This window comes from Plectropomus leopardus, chromosome 9 (assembly GCF_026936395.1).
Source record: "Plectropomus leopardus strain MGB_pleo_1.0 chromosome 9, ASM2693639v1, whole genome shotgun sequence".
NCBI classification, from domain to species: Eukaryota; Metazoa; Chordata; class Actinopteri; order Perciformes; family Serranidae; genus Plectropomus; species Plectropomus leopardus.
In genome coordinates this window covers 27,873,079-27,892,003 of record NC_142184.1, presented here as the reverse complement: position 1 = coordinate 27,892,003, position 18,925 = coordinate 27,873,079, and the positions used below count along the sequence as shown (strand labels likewise).

General features: G+C 38.2%; 1 protein-coding gene across 2 annotated transcripts in view; it reads right to left on the bottom strand.

The window, feature by feature from the left end:
- The window catches only part of nphp4 (nephronophthisis 4), a 198,305-nt gene that overhangs the window by 75,877 nt on the left and 103,503 nt on the right, over window positions 1-18,925 (bottom strand). For both annotated transcript variants that reach the window (XM_042491381.2, XM_088082428.1), the window contains exon 12: window positions 4,666-4,803. In XM_042491381.2, coding sequence (XP_042347315.2) covers window positions 4,666-4,803 — 138 coding nt within the window. The remainder of the gene's footprint in view (window positions 1-4,665; window positions 4,804-18,925) is intronic.

Sequence of the window (18,925 nt, the reverse complement as noted above, 5' to 3'; positions counted from 1 at the left end):
TTCTGACAGCAAGGTAAAGCGATGAAAATATTCTCAATATATAGCTTTACACTCAAATTGATATGGATTTGGCCTTTTTTTAAGTGGCTAAAACATGTTTTGCTGCTAACCCGCATCTACTAAACTTTTTTAAGACGCCCTGTCCATGGGTGTTGTTTCTTGACTATGATATCTCAACACTAACATTAGCTAGTAAACTAATATGACCTTACATCTAATACTACTAATAATACTAATATGACAGCGGTGACATCACCAGGACATTTCTAAAAGTAAAAGAGATTGTCAACTAAAAACACACGCAGACAAATACGCCTGCTCCTCATTGGGAATAATTGAAAAAAATGCCAGCACTAAGAGAGAAACACTATGTAGACACAGGCCCTTACTTCATCTGTCATGACCAGTAGCTTCATTACAGTTATTTAACTTTATTATTATTATTTTTTGCCATATGTTTTAGCATTTACCATTATTGCCACTTGTGGCAACAGTGGCAGCTGCTTGACAAATGTTATATAGTCACGCTTTTATACTAAAGTAATAGCAATTATAGCCGTTTAATAGCCGTTTAATTCCCTGAGCTCTTTGTTTTATAATATCTGCATGTCCCTTAAGGCTTATCAAAACGAATGCATATCAGTGTTTCACTTCAGTGTGATACACAAGTATGTCATCTTCATCTGAACAAGCTGCTCCTGGCTAACTGACAGATACATTGTTGCTTTGGCAAAACAGTCCAATGTTTAACCTTCTCGCCCAACATGAGGGATAAAAAAATAAAAAACACAATATGCAAACACATTTATTTTTACAGAAGCAGTGCTATAAATAATTGGTGAAACTGAATAAGTGCAAAGGTATATTCTAAAACGTCATCACATTTCTAATTCTACAAGAAAGTCCCTGCTAAATTGTAGACAATCAAAAAATCCACGCACCAGAGAAGTTTAGATAATCTCTACATGTGGAAAAACTGCAGAGAGTTTGTTGCCAGGTATGAATGGTTATTTCACTTGCACCCATTGCGTCTGTCATGGAATTAAAAAAAACAACAACAAAAAACAAACAATCTTCAATCTTTGAAATTTACATGACCACAAATGCTAACATATAGGATGTTCCAAACTCTTGACTGAGGGTATACAGATATACATATATCAGGGCTGAAATGGTTCATGTATTCTTGTAACCATCCCATACAGTGGTCAAGGTCCATTTATGCATGTAATGTGGAACCAAAGTTCACAAACACAAGTTCAGCCACAAATTTTTAGCTGCATGCTGTTAGCAACAGGTACTGAGGTTAGTACAATATGCCAATTGTCGTAAGAGTCAGTCACACTGCAGCAAGTACAATGAAATGCAGCGAGTGGAAGACCTGTCTGTGGGTTCCTGAGCAGCAACAGCAATAGAAATAAAGTTTTATATAAGATGAGGACAGTGTGCCTGCCTTGCTCCACATATGTAGGCTATGTAAATGGAAACACGCCTAACATGCTAACAGATGTGCCAATGAGGAAAACAAAAACCTGAGCACAATTCCTTATCCCCACTGCTTTCATTGCCATACAAGTAATTTGCAGGTCAATATATTTTTAGAAGTGGTTTTTTTTTCATGAGTACCTTTTACACAGAACATAAATATTGTGCGGCAAAAAGCTTTTAGTTTTTTTCCTAGAACAAAGTTGATTTTCCCGAGCTTTCACACTGTGACTAAATGCATCAGCCAATCATGTGATGTGATGTTGCAAAACTATAACAGTGGCGAACCTGTTGCAACTGTCACAAACTGGCATCGCTGCTGGTATATAATTTTCATGCCAAATTGTCCCTGGTGATTCTGCATTTATGAGTTGTTCATTTGTCACACCACCAGTTTGAAGGACCTTAATGTACCAGTTTTAATTGTTATTATTCTATTTATTTTGTATTTTCAGCTTCATAGCATAAGAGATACTTTTCTGTATATAAGTCTATTGTGACCTGTTGCCTTTTAAAAAAGTGTTTGGTCAGTGTAATATACAAGTGATTTAAAAGACCCTTATTTTCAAAATAAAAATAGTTTGCCAAAGTCTTTGAGGCTGAACTACTGTCTGTTCAAAATAAATGTAAGAACGGATCCTTATGCATTTTGGGTTTTTTTTTAAACTGAACCAACCTCACACCAAACCATGACTCCTAAACCTCTGTGTACTTTTAAACTCTTAATGTATATGAAACACATAAGTTGTACTGACAGTTTCAACAAAGCACGACCCAGTCAGTCTTTCAAAAACAAATTAAATTGTGCTTTTTTTAGCCATATTGTGCGTCTGATTATATTGTTATCTCCAGTAAGCCTGATCCACAGTTCCTGGATTATTCCTGCAATATGATTCATAGCTTAGGCTGTATGGATTTCGAGCATGAAATAAGGGAGAAAACCCATTAAAGCAACTGCTGTCTTGTTAGAATATGAGCAAAGTCCTTCTTAGCTGTGCTGAGGCGTAAAAGCAGGTGGACAGGACAGCTTTGAAAAAGCCTCACAGTCCAATGTGATAACAAATTGGAAAGAAATAACGTAATAGAGAAAGGAGAATGAAGAAATACAATGCAGATTTACTGTATACTATTGGACAAACTACTGTAAGCGAATTACAATTACTGTAACTAAGACTAGAGTCCCACTATTTAAGGGCTGAATCCAAATGTCCAGACGTCCATGTACTTGCAGACTCATGGACTCGTGAAGTCCAAAGTGCCCAGGGCTGTCCTAATGCATAATTCATTGTGTCCGCAAGGGCCTGGAGCACACTTTATGCTGACTTCCAGAGAGGCTACTTCAGTTGGAGACCAGACTGTCAGTGTAAAAAAGGGGGTATGGTACAGTATGGTCATGAGCTTTAATGACCAAATGAGGTAGATTGCAATAATGAGCAACTAAAATGAGTTTGCAGTAAAACCACTGCTGCTTCACATTGAAAGGTGTACAGTTTGTTAAAGATATGTTAAAGATACATAAGCATGAAGGTCATCAAGATATCAAACCTGTAAATAATATATCCCAATTCAGAGATGTAGATAGACCAAAATGTCCCCCAGAAGTGCACTGCACAGAAAAAAAAGGACTGCTCAACTTGAAGCAATCTCAGTCGACTGAGGGTCTCTGACTGATGATTCAAGTCTCTGACTTACAAGGGGCACCCCTACATAAATATACAGTTATTGTCTAACAGTCGTCCCCGACCTTCATGCCATGCCACCATGCCTACATCACCGCCTTTTACACCATGCAATGGTGGCACACAGAGCTTCAGAAAGCCAGGGATGAGGGAGAGTGGGCGGGTAGCCAGGTGTCAGATCAATGCAGAGCACCTGAGCAAAAACACCAACACATCAACAGTGACAGCATAATAATAACATCCAAACACAATCTCAGGGGTGTCTGTCAGGAGAAATACTTCCAAAATAAGTCATGCAACACCACTGCCTATGATTCTAACATGGATTTGTTGTTCACAATGAAACATTACTGGGAAAAATAACAGGGTGTTTTTCCCAGATGCGTCAACAGTGAGTTTACTTGGGCTGCTCTCTGAAAGTTGGAGACCCCTCAGTCAACTGAGATAGCTTCATGTCAAGCAGTTGTTTTTTAATTTTTTTTTTTTTTTTTTTGCTAGTCAGTGTGCTGTGCAGTGTGCTTCTGTGGACGTACTCAGTCCCCAGACTTCACTGAGGAGTGAGTTCTCTTGACTGTCACACTACTTTCTGGTAGAGGCTGCAGCAGATGGGATGCAGTGGCACACAGGAGGAGACACTCTGTACTGCAAGGTTAAGAAAAAACATTATCATCTCTCCTCTGCTTAGAAGTGGTGAATTTACAGCCCATAGCAACTTGTGCGATTCAGCCTCTGGCTTTTGTTTGGTATCCAGTATCGGCAAAAAAAGTTGTTGCGCATTTACGATCTGTTGTTAGCACCGTTAGCTTGTTTAGTATATTACATAAATGCCACTGTGACACTGAATGTCCTGCTGAGCCCTGTTTAAACTCTGAAACTTAATATGGAAAAAGAAAAATGAATCAGCAGATATTCATATTTCAGGGCCGGATCTGATTGGACTGACATCATTCTGAGTCAGGTACAGCCCTGCATCCTTTCAAATATTTGGGTGTCAAGAATGCAGGCAGCAAACCTGGCAACATCACTGCCATTTTATCCGGTGACACCCTGAGAAGAAAAAAAATCAGAGCTATTTTGAAAAACCGCCACCATGACAGACATTTAGCAGAAAATAGATGGATAAAAGGTTGCATAATGATAATAATATGAAGCACTGCAAACACAAAATGAGTTAGACATAACACAGACATATAACAGAAATGTGCCGTACTGAAGGTGCCCTGTGGAGTTTTTGGTAAACAAACAAAAGTTCTGTTTACATTCAGTGTCATTCACCTGTATCCTTGTGTGCTGTAAAGGTGAGTGTGTTTTTGAACTCCAGTGAGTGACAGTCAGCGTGTCCTTGGGGATTTCTACAGGCTATGTTGTGTGTTTAAATGATGCTGTGTTTGAATCTTGTGTGTAAATGCACCTACAACTCCCTTTTGCTGGTATCTATTCCTCAGTATGTACGTGTGTGTGTGTGTGTGTGTGTGTGTGTGTACGGGGGTGGAAATCTTACGACATGTGACAGCTGGTGGGCCGATGCCAACGGGGAAGGATGGAGCAGAGAAGGAAACGACTGTTGCCACGGCAACGCCGAGCTGGAGTGGCTGATGGTTGGGTAGCGTGAAGTAGCTGCCAGCTGAGACAGTGAGAGCTGCAGAGAAACAATGCAAATGATTCACTGTTATTATTATGATTATGAATAACAGAGCTCAGGAATATACTTTGCGCCAGAGAGACACATGTGCCGTCTCAGATGACAACAACAGACTATTACACTGCTATGGCACTTAAAAGCCCTTCTCACTCCACCCGCTTCTCCACCCACGATCCTTCAGCACTGTCATCCCCCAGCAGGTCGAATTGTAAACTGTTTGTCTGCTCCCTTCTTGCTTCTGAAGACTTTTGACTGGAGACAAAACAGAGTGTAGCTAATAATCTGAGAGTTGCTGTTGGTCGTTACACAGGGGTGTCATCACTACCAAAAGTGGACTTTTATTAATAGTAAAATATGATCCATAAAACAGGTGAGAGCCATGGCCACTCAACTTGCACTCTACAGAGAACAAGGTTAATGGAATACTTCTCGCCCAAAATTACCATTTGTACATCAATTATCCCCCTGGGTGTTTTACTGAATTCAGGGACAAAAATCATCGTTTTTCTTGCACGCCTCTGCCGTGAACAAACAATCCAATAACAGAGAAAATTTTTGATAAATTGGATTCTTAAGGGACTGTGTTTAACATAAGCAAGACAATATCAAAACACTGGTTTACAAACTCGTGTTTTGAATAGTAAGGTTTTAGCCAAATTGCATGTGTTTGGGAAGGACTGAGCACATGACTGCTGATATGAGACTTGGATTATACTACATGAGTAGTGAGACTTAGTAAACAGATGTTTGGATATAGTGTTGCAGTTGGTAAACACGATCCCCTCTGACTCCAATTCATCGAGAACTCTCTCCAGTTTTGGAATCTTTGTTCACCGTGGGGGCATGCGAGAAAAACAAAGATCCCGAATTCAATGTAACGCAGGCTGAATAACTGATTTATATAGTATCACTTGGGGGGTGATGTATTCCTGGTTGTTACAATTTGACATGCGCAGCTACAGCCACTGGACGTGCAGTAAAGGACAATTGTGACAAGAGCCAAGGAGAAAGTAAAGTGGCAAGATTATGGAATGAAAAGGTCCATGTAGAGAAGTCGAGGTGAATAGCTGTATTTACAATAGTTTGGCTTTAAACACTAAAAAAACACAGTTTTCCCTTTCAGCATTGTTTTTTAAAATCATGACCATGATTATTAACCCATTATTTGCCATTGTAACCATAAACCAATAAGCCTTACCATTACTGTTACAGTCTTACTCATTGTGTTGTGACATAAAACACATTTATTTTACCTCGTCAAGAGTTATCGCTTACATGTTTTAGTTTTAGAAATCAAGATGTTAGCTTGTGACTGAATGCTGACTCCAATTTTAACATATGCCTGCCTAATGACCAGAATCACAAGTACATTTAAAAAGGAAATTTAATTTGAATTCCTTTCATCTTCCAAGTATTTATCTGGTTTCGATTAGCAGAGACAGCTAAGTAAGTCAAGGAGCTTAGAGTCCTTTCCCTGGTCGACTCCAGATCCTCCGTGGGGATCCTGTGGCTTTCCCTGGCTCGACAGGATATATTACACCTCCGGCAAGAGTCTGCCCTGAGGTTTCCTCCCAGAGGAATGTCCACAGGGAGGCGTCTGGGAGGAATCCTGATCAGATACCCTAATCGCATCAATTGACTCTCTGCGCAAAAGAGAAGCGGTTGTGCTTGGAGTTCCTTCAGGAATCTGATCTCTTCACACTGTCCTTAAGTGTGAGCCCAGACATCCTTTGAAGGAAAATTACGTTGTCCTTTTGATTATGGGAATCTGAATTGATGAGTATGGCTTACGATACTTATTTCGGGAGAATTGTTTAATAAGACATGGAATGAAGTGACAGATTTAGCTATCTTTCCTGACGGAAGCGTTGATTGCACACGATTTGTTAAAGGAAGTCAGAAATTCCATTGACCATTTCCGCTTTTACAGTTTCTTGCTATGACAAATGGTGTAATTTTAGCAAAAGATGGCATGATCAGTGTTGTTTTAAATATTAAATCAATCGATTTAAATTTGGGCTAATCAAAGTTCATCTTAAGTAACATTGAATGCTACAATGTTAAAAAAAAAAACAACAACAACAAAAACAGTATCATTGTATTATTGGACTTCTTGGGGCTTAAACTCCTCAATAACTTAAATGTGTCTTTGAGTTGGCCTCATCTAACAGTCTGTGAGTGCTGTTGAATCGGTAATGGTCAAAACAAGTGGCTCTCATGGAGACAATAAAATACTGTATTGAACCATATTGAGCAGTAAAAAAGAAAATGCTCACAGCAAACTATCAAACACATATGCACTCACTGACTCTGCTATGCTTGTGAGAACATTACATTGGTTTACATTAATTCCCTTGGGCCTTAAAATAGATCAAACAGATATTTCCATTCACTCCAAACCTCTTCTTCCATATCAAACAAATAGTCACACTGTGCAGACTCAGTGTGCTACTGTGACACATGTCACGATGAAACACTAAATGTATGGAGCACGAAGGAAATATTCAGAGTGTGACTATGCTGTGGCTGTCAGCTGAAGAAACACCAGAGACAAATACTATATATGACCTGCTTCAAGCTGAGGTAACTCTGATATGTTGTTTAATGGCAAAGGATGCACTGGTGACAGTGGTATCCATAGCAACAAGTGTTATCCTGTTCTCAGCAGCGTAGGTAGATGTGGCAAGGGATAAAGACAACTAATCACGTCTATACTATTTTACATCTACATTAAACGTCCATGGTCCCTTTATATTTCCATTTTAGGGGGGATTTCTATCTAAATCACGAATTCCAATAGGTTATTTCCGAAAGTTCAATTAATATTTGTGAACATGTGAGTCTCAAACTTGGCTGAAGCTGTTTGATAAACAGTGATTCAAAACCTGATTTTGAAGACCCACTGAATGTTTGTTTTCTTTTTTATACCCAAATTAGCTTCATTATATTGGCGAGTTCCCATATTTGAAACAGAAAATGAACTCATAATCAGAATATTTCCCTGGGTGCTTTCAGTGTCATCTCTTTCCCAATGCATTGTCTGTGGAGCAGTTCCAGCCCATAACATCACAAGTTTGAGTTTTAGTACTCTAGTGTTTTTATTCCTCAGTTGAGTTCCTCATTTTCAATAATATATTTTTACTGTATAAGACTATAAGAATAATATACATATGAATTTGAAAAAAGGGAAAACTGTTCCCTTTGAAGTAATATTTCACCCACAAAATGACCATTTATGTCAATTACTAAACACATACTACAATGGTCTTCCAAGCAGACCCGATTTTCAGAGTGATTTTGGGGTGAATGTGCATAGAATGACTCCCAAGATAAGTATAATATTTCTGTTTGATGGAATGTTGCAGTCATCAAAAACATGCTGTTATATATTTCACTCAGTGTAAACATCATAGATCTTCAATGGGAATTGGGAACAAGCTGGTACAGAATATATACCATGCTGTCAGACAGTGTAGTAAGATGATTTTTCCAACATTAAAACTACTTAAAGGACTACTTCAATCCCGAAATGACCATTTATCAGTTACTCACCCTGTGTGACACTGAATTCATGAGGAAAACGCTGCTTTTCTCACCAGCCTCAAAAGTGAATGAACAATCCTGAAACTGAGAAAATTCTTGATGAATTGAAGTCATAGGGGTCCATATTTAAAAACAGCTAAACAGTATCAAAACATCACTTCACAAACTCTAATGCAGTGTAATTTAAGTCTCATCTATCCAGTTGTATGCTCAGTACTCAGTAAAAACACATGTAATTTTGCCTTACCTTGCTATTTAAAACATTTCATACAAGTAGCTCACCTGGGCAAGTGTGTGCTTTTAAGTCACCCAGGTGCACTTCTTGTTTTTTAACAGTAGGGTTTAAGTAAAAAAAGCATGTTTTGGGGAAGTACTGAACACACTATTAGATAAATAAGACTTGGATTGTGCTGCATGAGCTGTGTGAGAGTTTGTAAACAGATGTTTTAATATAGTTTTGCTGTTGTTGAAATGCGGTTCCCATTTACTTACAATTTATCAATTCCTTTTACAGTTTTTGTATTATTAAACTGCGTGCAAGAGGCATGCAAGATAAAAAAATGTCTTCATGAAGTCAGCGTAAAACTTGATATACAAATGATCGCTTCGGGGGTGAAGTATTCCTTCAAGTGGCTTTAATGTTGGAAATCCTCGTATTCCACACTGTCTGACAGCATCGTTTATATTCTGTATCAGCTTGCTCCAAATCCCCATTGAAGATATATGATGTTTACACTGAGTGAAATATTCAAACAGCAGACTGCATGTTTTTGATGACTGCACCGTTTCATCAAATGGAAATATTCTCGATATCTAGGGAATCATTTCGTGTACATTTACCCCAAAATCACCCTGAAAATCTGGTCTGCTCGGAAACATGGGTTGTTCACTAGAAATAAAAAGTAATGCTCTGTGGGTTTGAGCAATGTGTGGCTGCACAGCTTGAGCTTGTAATGACAGACCCTTCGGCAGATCTGCGTCACCGTATCAAAAATGTTTGTTTATGCTATTTATGTTGAAAGGAAGATATCTGTTGAATATTTAAACTTTAAATATCAATATATGCATTTAATCTTTAAGATTAGTTTAGTATTTTTAATTTTTGTGTTATGCCAAACATTTGGCCCATCCCCTGTGGGATTACAGGACTTATTAAATCTAGTATTGTTGGGCTGTATTAGAATTCATCTTAAATGAATAATTTCAAGCTAAACAGCTGCTGTTGAACGTCAAGGAATTTTTTACAGCCACCTTTTCTTTTTTTTTTTTTTTTTGGGTGTTCACATCCTGACAAGATACTTTTAAGTTAATTTAAAAAAAAACTGAAATAGAGATTTTAAAGTGGCTTAGCTTGCACATGATTTCAAAGTTGATATCTTTCATTAGAAACTGCTCACTTACTAGGTGTAGGCGTAACCCTAAAATGAGCTGTTTTGGCTGTTAGGATTGGTCAGAATGTCCCAAAATGTCAAGACCAGTGGGTTGTCACAAGTCAGTCCTCACTGGTATTCCAAAGCCATATCACATTCTACAGACACACACACACACACACACACACACACACACACACACACGCATGCATGTGATCTAACATTGAGTCACCATGTCCTGCACACAGAGGGTGTGAAAGACAGCACACTCACTCTGCATGCGAGAATCTCTCTCTCACACACGCACACACAAATGAACACACACCCAGAGAATACGCAGAGGCAATTAGTAGTGGCATTGCTGTGGCTGCCAATGTTCTGAACTCAGCTTGTTTGCCCTGACAGCCAAGCAGATCATCTGTTCGCTATCCAGCTTCATGGTACCTGCATGTGTGTGTGTGTGTGTGTGTGTGTGTCCAAGGCATTATATGTGTCTACATGTAAAGTATATTTTACCCTTTCTGTGTGATGGTTTTTTTTATGTGTGTTTGACAAAGACCTTCATGAATGTTCATGTGGCTGCTTCCTGATGGTCAGTAAGTGTGTATGTGAGGAGGAAATATAGTGACATGGAGTCAAGCTCACCATTAAAGAAAGAAAGTGAGAGGCATGTGTGGTTTGAACAGGAGAAGGAGATCCAGAGAAAAAGACTGAGAGATCACTAGAATGAAATATTGAGAGCAAGAGGTGGAATGGTAAAGCACACAAAAAAAGAGAAATATTAGAGATGCATTAAAAAGGAAGATTATCGAGTCGAAGTGGGAACTATCAGGGTTGGATGCGAGTAAATTTGAGTGATAATTGCATGTGAGCGTGACGAGAGAGAGTGAAAGGTGAGGCGGACAGAGTGAAATGCTTTAACAAAGATATGAAGTGCAGTGGGATTAAACTCTAATGAATGATAAGACAGTAAAGAAAATAAATACAAGCGGAGCAAACAGAAAATAGAAATATGGGAAGCAACAATTAAACATTTTTGACATTGACGGATTTAATTAAAATATGCTGATACTAGATTATGCAGAAATATGTTTTGATAAGCGCTCAAAAATTTGAGGGCAATATCAGATATTTCTGACCAATGTTGTGAATTAAATTATGATTATTTTTGTATATTTGTAGCCTGGAGGGAATGTAAGGAGTTACGTTTTGGAACAAGCAAAACAAACATCGTCCGTTGGTCTTTTCTGAACACAAAGACACAGCCCACGCCTAATTATTCTTCACACATCAAGGTTTTTTTCCTCAGTGACACTGGCATGCATATTAACCATGGAAAGCCATAGTTTTTAGATGTCGCCAACTCTCAGATTCAATGTTAATTAACTACAGCTCAGTAAATTTGCTGCTGACAGTCACCATTATAGCAGATGAAATCAACTGTCACTTGCTACAGCTTGTTAAGGCACTGTTAATTATGTGAGTTATGAAAATGACACTTTTCCAAATTTCTATTTCAATATTAATCATTCGGCTCTATTATGGCCAAAACAAGAAAAGGTTGATTGACTGTTGAATGTTGAATTAATCCTAATACGTGGATGTTGATATATTGTGCATGAATATGTGTATATATACACACACACACACACACACACACACACACATACATATATACATATATATATATATGTGTGTGTGTGTGTGTGTGTTTTTGTGCTCATATACACATGTGTATGTATATGGATGAATATCTAGTGAGAGTTTTTTGTGTCTTTTTTTGCTTTTTTTGTTCTTTCTGTTTCTGTGTAATGTAATGGATGGTGACTTTGTGGCAGTGTGCTTAGTGGTTGTGTACAGATATATACTATATAAATATATACAGTATATAGTACATATATATATATATATACCACTGAACAAGATCATTTTACTTTTCATTTCTTTCAAAGGCAACATTATTTTTTTCCAATACAAACGATGACACCAGCAATATAAAAACTTGAGTGAAAAGTTGAATCTTTAAAAAATGTAAATGATTTGCAGAAAATCTTGCAATTCACTCGCGCTGGCATGGACTCTACAGGTTTGATGACCAATGTTACTGCAGCATGATTTAACAAAGACCTTTTTGTGATGCCTCAGAGTGCTTGGCTTTATCAGTCTTCAAGTGTCCCCATAAATGTTCAGTGGGGCTAAGGTCAGGTGATTGTGAAGAAAAGCCCATGAACACCTCATTCACCCATTTAAACACATACACTTGTGGCCAGGCTACCATACAAGGTACCACTTGCTACTCAGTTAACCACTCACATGCACTCACAGCCAGTATCTGCCTTGTATGTGCCCTGTTCAGGATATACCCACGGAGGACTGACAGAGCCATGGATCATGACACCGATCTTTCGATTATTGGACGACCCGCTCTACTTCCTGAGCCACAGCCAGTCAAGTAGTTCTTGCAAGTGTTTAAGGTTCCATTCATTGGTCCCTTAGAAACCTTTAGTCTAGCCATAATTTAATTTTGAGAAAGCCTCTCTTCGCTGAGAATAACAATTTGACTCCTGGAACTTTCACTTCGTTCTGTTGTTTCCCACTACCATAATGATACTAAGTAAGCAATGATCTGCTGGAAACTTGAGACACAGCCATATCTATAACAAGTGAACATTCTGCTTATTCTTATTCAAGTATGAACTTTTCTATATATTACGCATACTGGCTTTACTAGTATTACCTAAAATTCACTCCAAAACCTCCAAAAAACACATATCATCCTCACTAAGGTTTGTAGGATGGATGATTGTTAACAGGTAATAATGTGAATCCATTTGGCATAGAAATCACTTCTACTAATGTTTCCAATTCCACAAATTAAAAGGTACATTGCAGAAAAGTAATTATGTCCCTCTTAATGTTTTGTGACTGGTTATCAAAATGAGCTGGTTATTTTAAGTTTCAAATTACACAAACAGAGGTGCAATTACACCTCCTCATCTTGAACCGCACAAAATGATCAGCCAGCTCTCAAAAGCAATACAATGGTTTCCATTCAGATTTTCCAAAACTAGACTACAAAACCCACATGCTGGCAAAACTATGCATAATATGTAGTTGCATCTGATTTACAGCTAATGAATGTAAAGCAGCAAACTAACTTGAGGTACTTTCCTCCCAAAAAAATCACTGAGGTAGCAGTAAGGGGTTGAGCTGTCATATGAAAAACACCAGCATGAACAACAATCATTGTAAACTGTGATAAATATTCATGCTAAAAATTTTTTTTTTTTAAATTAAATGTATTGCTGAAATATCTACATCACTTACCATTTACTTTATAGCATGAGTTTCCACAACATGATTCTGATATTCACCCCTTTACTTTCTAGAGTTTATACAGAGGGATTCACGCACAGCAATAAAGGCTAGACTGCTAAAATAGAATCACACAACAAAAAATGCCAGGAATCTTTAATCCTATTCTTTTGAGAATACATTTGATACAAGGCATGAAGTACCTCTGCACAAACGAGAGCTGTAAAAATGAGGTCTGACTGAGTCAGTGCCAGCTGCCAAAAAGCCCTCTGCCAGCAACAAACTGAAACACGGCCTCACCTCCGGCCCACGGACTACAAGACCACCTGGGTCGACAGAACACGAGCACGACCCTGAAACATGACCGCAGCCCGATGCGAGGAATCATCATCAACACGGGCAAACAAACTCAGCTGCTCTCCCAAATGTTGGCTATAAATACCACAAGATCCTTAGCATTCTGCACAGCGGCAAACCGAGAGTGTCAAGGATCAATAATTTATGCGAGCAAGAGAAAGTTGTCAGATCCAACAATGCCTACAGACAGAGCCGGAGCGCACGGCGTGTTTACAGAGCCATTTCAGAGAAGGATGCCATTGATTAATCAGCGCTTGACAGTCATGTTGAAGAGCAGAGAATTCTTCTTTTTTTTTCTTGAACAGGCAAAATCATTTTAGGATTGGAACAAGTGTATTTTTATAACAGTATCTTTAAAAGGGGAGAAGACAGAGAGACAGGGAGAGACACAGAGACTATTTGTGAATTTTGCAGCAACACTGGAGTCGTGATGAATTGCACGGTGACTGCCAGCAGCAGTGGCATGTCTTCACACAGTGTTTTCGGTCTCCATTCTTTATGCAGAATCCTGGATAGCCATCAGATACATGTCTATGCTGTGCACAGTGAGCAGCCAGGGCACTAATGAGTGCTGTTTTACACCCTTATTTCCTAAATATGAGTTTATTATCGACGATTTTATTATCAGATACATTTGCTGTAAACTTAAAGCAGCTGTTGGCAATTTTTTGGCCACTTGAAAGCATTGGAACAATTTGGAAACATCTGTAACTCCTTACTGCATGTTAGCTAATCTTTGTCTATTTACACATTCAGCAGACAAACAGGAACATTAGCATTTATTTCATGAGATAACTAACAAATGTAATTCATATTTTGACTCTTATTTTTTCTTTGCTTTGTTATGGTTTCCACCAATTCCTGACTTTTTAGCTGCTGAGTATTTAACTCACTTCACCAGATAGTCACCATTTCACTTACTTGCTTAATAACTTTATTTATAAACATTCATGCCAATAAAGCAAATTGAATTTAATTGAATTAATTTACTTACTTTATTTTAATTTTTTTGCTGTTTTTGGACATTAGATGTTTGACAGTAGTATTTACAGGCAGGAAAACCAAAACACTGAGCTATCTGAGGCTAAAAAGAACTCTTTCATATTTCACATATATCAAATGGATTACATCATGTTCAAATTAAAAATAAAGAAAAAAAGTGCAGTCTAAATGCGAGACCATTGAAGCCTTTGAAACTTGGATTGAGATTAGATTCCATGTGCTGAGTTCAGATACCTTTCCCAGGCTTTTAAACCTTTGAATCATGAGCAAATCGGTTTGATTTCTTTCAGAAACATGGGAAAAAAGGCAATCAGCAATTTGACGCAAAATGCCAGACAAACTGCGAAAAAATAAGTAAAAGTTAACAAGAAAATGACTGGAAAATTAGCTACAAAAGAGAGAGAAAGAGAGAGAAAATCATTTGAACATTATCAAAAAACTAAGGGTAAAATAACAAGAAAACTTTGTTTATCAGAAATAATAGTTATTTTTATGTATTGTTTTTATTTTATTTTAGCACATAGTTCAGGTCATTTCATGTTTGTTTGTTTTTCTTTTAATTCCTTTTTTTGTTTTTGTTTTCTTTTGTTTCAGGTAAATTTTTTTTCTTGCTTATTTTGGGGTCTTTGTTTTCTTTTTAGCTGCTTGTTGCCTGCTTTCCATGTTTTTGAAAGAAATCAAGGGTTAACTTTTTAATAAAGAATTAAAATGTGTAAGACAGGGGATATAGTGGCATCTCATGATGAGGATTGCAGATTGCAACCAGATGAAATTTGTCCCAGTTAGGTTTCATGATTCATTGTTCAGGAGGTTCTTCCCGGGGAAGAATTATTCGCAGACATCACTCCCTCCCCAAAACAAATGGACCCAGTGATTTAAATAAGTGATTAGTGATTTGAATAAAGCAGTTTCATGTTATAAATCAGTGTATGTCAGTGTATATCTGCCATCTGAAATGGGTGGCTGGCCCACCACATGCTAAGTTGTGCTCCCCTTTTTTCTATGATAACATAAGATCCAGATGTTCACGAGGTTTTTATCATGAGCCGAATTATTCACAAACACTAAATGATGCAGTTTTAAGTTACAATGTAGTAGTTTTCCAAAGCTGCATGTCGCAGATGAGCTGATAACTACAGTGGCCAACACAAAAACGCAAAATGTGAAACACGAAACCAGAAACTCAAAACACCAAAACGAAACATGAGTGGCCCTGTTTGAAGCCGTAGTTGGTTGGTCCCTTCTAGGCTATTGTAGAAATATGAGGGTGAACATGGCAATCTCCATAAACAACAACCTGCTCCGTATATAAATAGCTCATTCTAAGGAAGCAAATACAAATACACCCAAATTCTTATTTTCCGATGATTAAATAGCAAACAGTTATTATATTATATTCCATTTCGGCCAATATATCCTCCTTAATCCTAAACACTTGGCCTTTATAAGAAAAAATAGCTTTATAAACCCACCCTCAATTTAATACCTACAGTCATAATCCATCTGGTATGACCAGTGGCTTATGGTAGCTAATGTGAGAAAACTTTCAATAGGAACTACCATGAAAGTAACAAAATGAGTCAGTTTCCAGATTTCATTTGCTTATGGTTCCACTCCAGTTACTCTCAGTAAGGTTGCCTAATGATGATGTCTTTGAATTGTGTGAGCTATTATGCTGTAATTGCTACTTGTGGCCACTGTTTTTGCAATATTCATGCTTTAAATATTTTTTTTTCCTCCTTATAATTTGTGCTTCACCTTGGGTGCAAATTTAATTGCTTGCTCCTTTTGGGAAAATGTGGTTGAAAGGTGACCCTTAAACCTTGAAAATATTTTCTATAAACATCTACTAATTGGTGGTGGAAAGACTCAGAGTCATTCGAACAAAAACACACATTGGAAATAACATATTTTCCTTTCACATTCATTCTGCCTGTTTGATAGACCAGATGTTTTGGGAATTGAGAGATAAAAAAAGACTGTACATGCCCAGTGGTACACCCCACTAAGCACCATCATTTTCTAATGTCATCCCCAAAGGGCTGCCCAGTATGACCACAGTCGTCTCTTGTTAACCACTGGGAGCTGCCCACTTACAGGCTTTCACCGCCTTCACTGTTTAATCAAAATAAGGGTCGATTTGTAGAGTTCATGGGTGCTGCGCTCCCACAGCTCCCGGTCCCTGTTGGTTTGACGATACAGACCGCGGCTCATTTTGGCCCCAAGAGCTGACACTGAAACAGACCTGATCTCTCTCCTCCTCTGCTCTGTGGCACAATATTAGTCTGTGTGTGTGTGTGTGTGTGTGTGTGTGTGTGTGTGTGTGTGTGTGTGTGTGTGTGTATGTGTCCCTGCCCTCATACTGAGAGAACAGCATCCATCACAACTCCCAGACTCCACTGGCATCTCCGCTCAGGCTGAAGGATGATGGTAACGGTAGCTTAGCTCAGTCAGGATGAACAGACATATCAAATACACACACAGCAACACACACTGTTGGTACATATGGTTGATGCCGGGAATTTTTTTTATTTTTAAGAAAAGGATGTGAGTCAGTCAATGTCGCCCACCTCAGATACAACGGGTGGATGGTTATGGTGCAGTTAAATTTATGACATAGTTATTGTAGAATTGATCAGTGCTATATCAGTTGCCTGCGGGACGCCTCTAACATACACTGATGCTAATGTGACATTTAATCTGACTTAATGCAAATAGGCGTTATTATCATCATCACTATGTCTCCTATTTCCCAGGTTTCTGTGCTGATTTAACCACTCCTTGATAGACACACACAGATATCTTGTTGTCTTTCACCAAGAATAACATTTTCAGACGCATACCCACACACTTCCATTCCTCCCTTGCCAAGCCAACGGCATACATAATCAGTAAAACTCTGGCTGCACGATGTTTTAATAGACCCAACCTTTCTAGAATCTCACTCAGGTGAGTCAAAAGATTAAACAATGCCAATTATGCTTCCTGATTACGTTATTGCTGAGAGATCTGGGACAGATAATGCATTTTTCATGACATTTTTTAAAAAACGCATACATGCTTGACCTGCAATTCCTGTCGACAAACCAGACACAGCATGACTGCAGGTTAGTCAAGATTTATGAGCTTTGTCTAAATGGCATGGAAGGGTAGCTGTATCTGTGTGAAGGGAACTGCTAGAGGGGCTTCCTGATCCTGTCATCCAGCCAGGAATCACTCCAGGTCAGCTGCTAACTGGATCCATTCATATCGCTGAGTACAGACAAGAGCCAGGTAACGTTTGCACACTTTAATAATGTCTCTTCACTCAGCAGAAAAGTGAGAGAAAAGACACATTTCATCACTGCGCCATGATCGGGGTCAAGAACAACAATACTACTTTGAGCATGCAGCATTCATGTCTTTTCTTTCAATTACTGATCTTTGTATATAACAGTTTTGAGCATTCAACAGCACATCAGCAGCGTGAAATGAAGTCTATTTTGTGAAACAACTGCACTAGAACTTTTTTTTCCAGATACCTATGTTACACTGTTTACTATTTACGTTTTTAATTAACACCTGAACAAGAGGCAAGACATTTGCAACTTCACAGTGTCATGTGTAAAGAGTCTAAAGCTGGTCTAAATCTGCTCTGAATACATTATCACATAGGAATCATACTGAAAGGATCAAAATGCAATTCTACTGAGCAAGTGAAATTTGATTCTTGCTTTTACATGCAGATATACAGTAAAAAACAGCTGTAAAGTAGGCCACCACTGAGGAAGCTAATTATGTATTATCAATACATAAAGCAATTTTATCACTATTATTATTTCATTATTTAGTAGATGAAATGTCATCATAATATGTCAAATACCATACAAAACAGGGCTGCAACTGTATTACATGTTCACGGTACAATAACTGTCTGAAAATATCATGGTTTCACAGTATGTGCACATTCTTGTGAACGCCTTGAGGGAATTTGTTCAAATTTGACACAAACATTCACTCGGACTAAATGATGAACTGATTTGATTTTTGTAGTCATAGGTCAAAGGTCAAGGTCCCTGTGACCTCATCCGTCTTATTTTTGTGAGCACAATATCTCAAGAACACCTTAGACAGCAGACAGACAATGTTAGTGACTTGCTTTAGAAGAAAGCCAGACATTTAGCAGCTAGTCAAATAGACCGAAACAGAGCAAAGGAGAGGGAACACTATATTAATAGGACAGGAACACAGTTCTAAATGACTGTTAATCTTGTCTGGTGGATGTGTAAATAGACTACTTGTCTAGACTATTTGTCAGCCGTAACTTCATGAGATGGTAATATGTCAGTTGTTTTATTTTCAGCTTGTTCCGCTGCTCTAATTGGCCAAAAAAGCAAATGAAAATCCCATAATACAGTTTTAAGTGACAGGTGATTAGCACAGGTTATCCTGCATGGACAGACTGATTGCAGGAGAGAATTTTTTAACCAAAGCAGCAAAAATGCTTGCTGTGTAGACTTGGATTCAGTGGGGGAAAAAAAGAAACATCACAC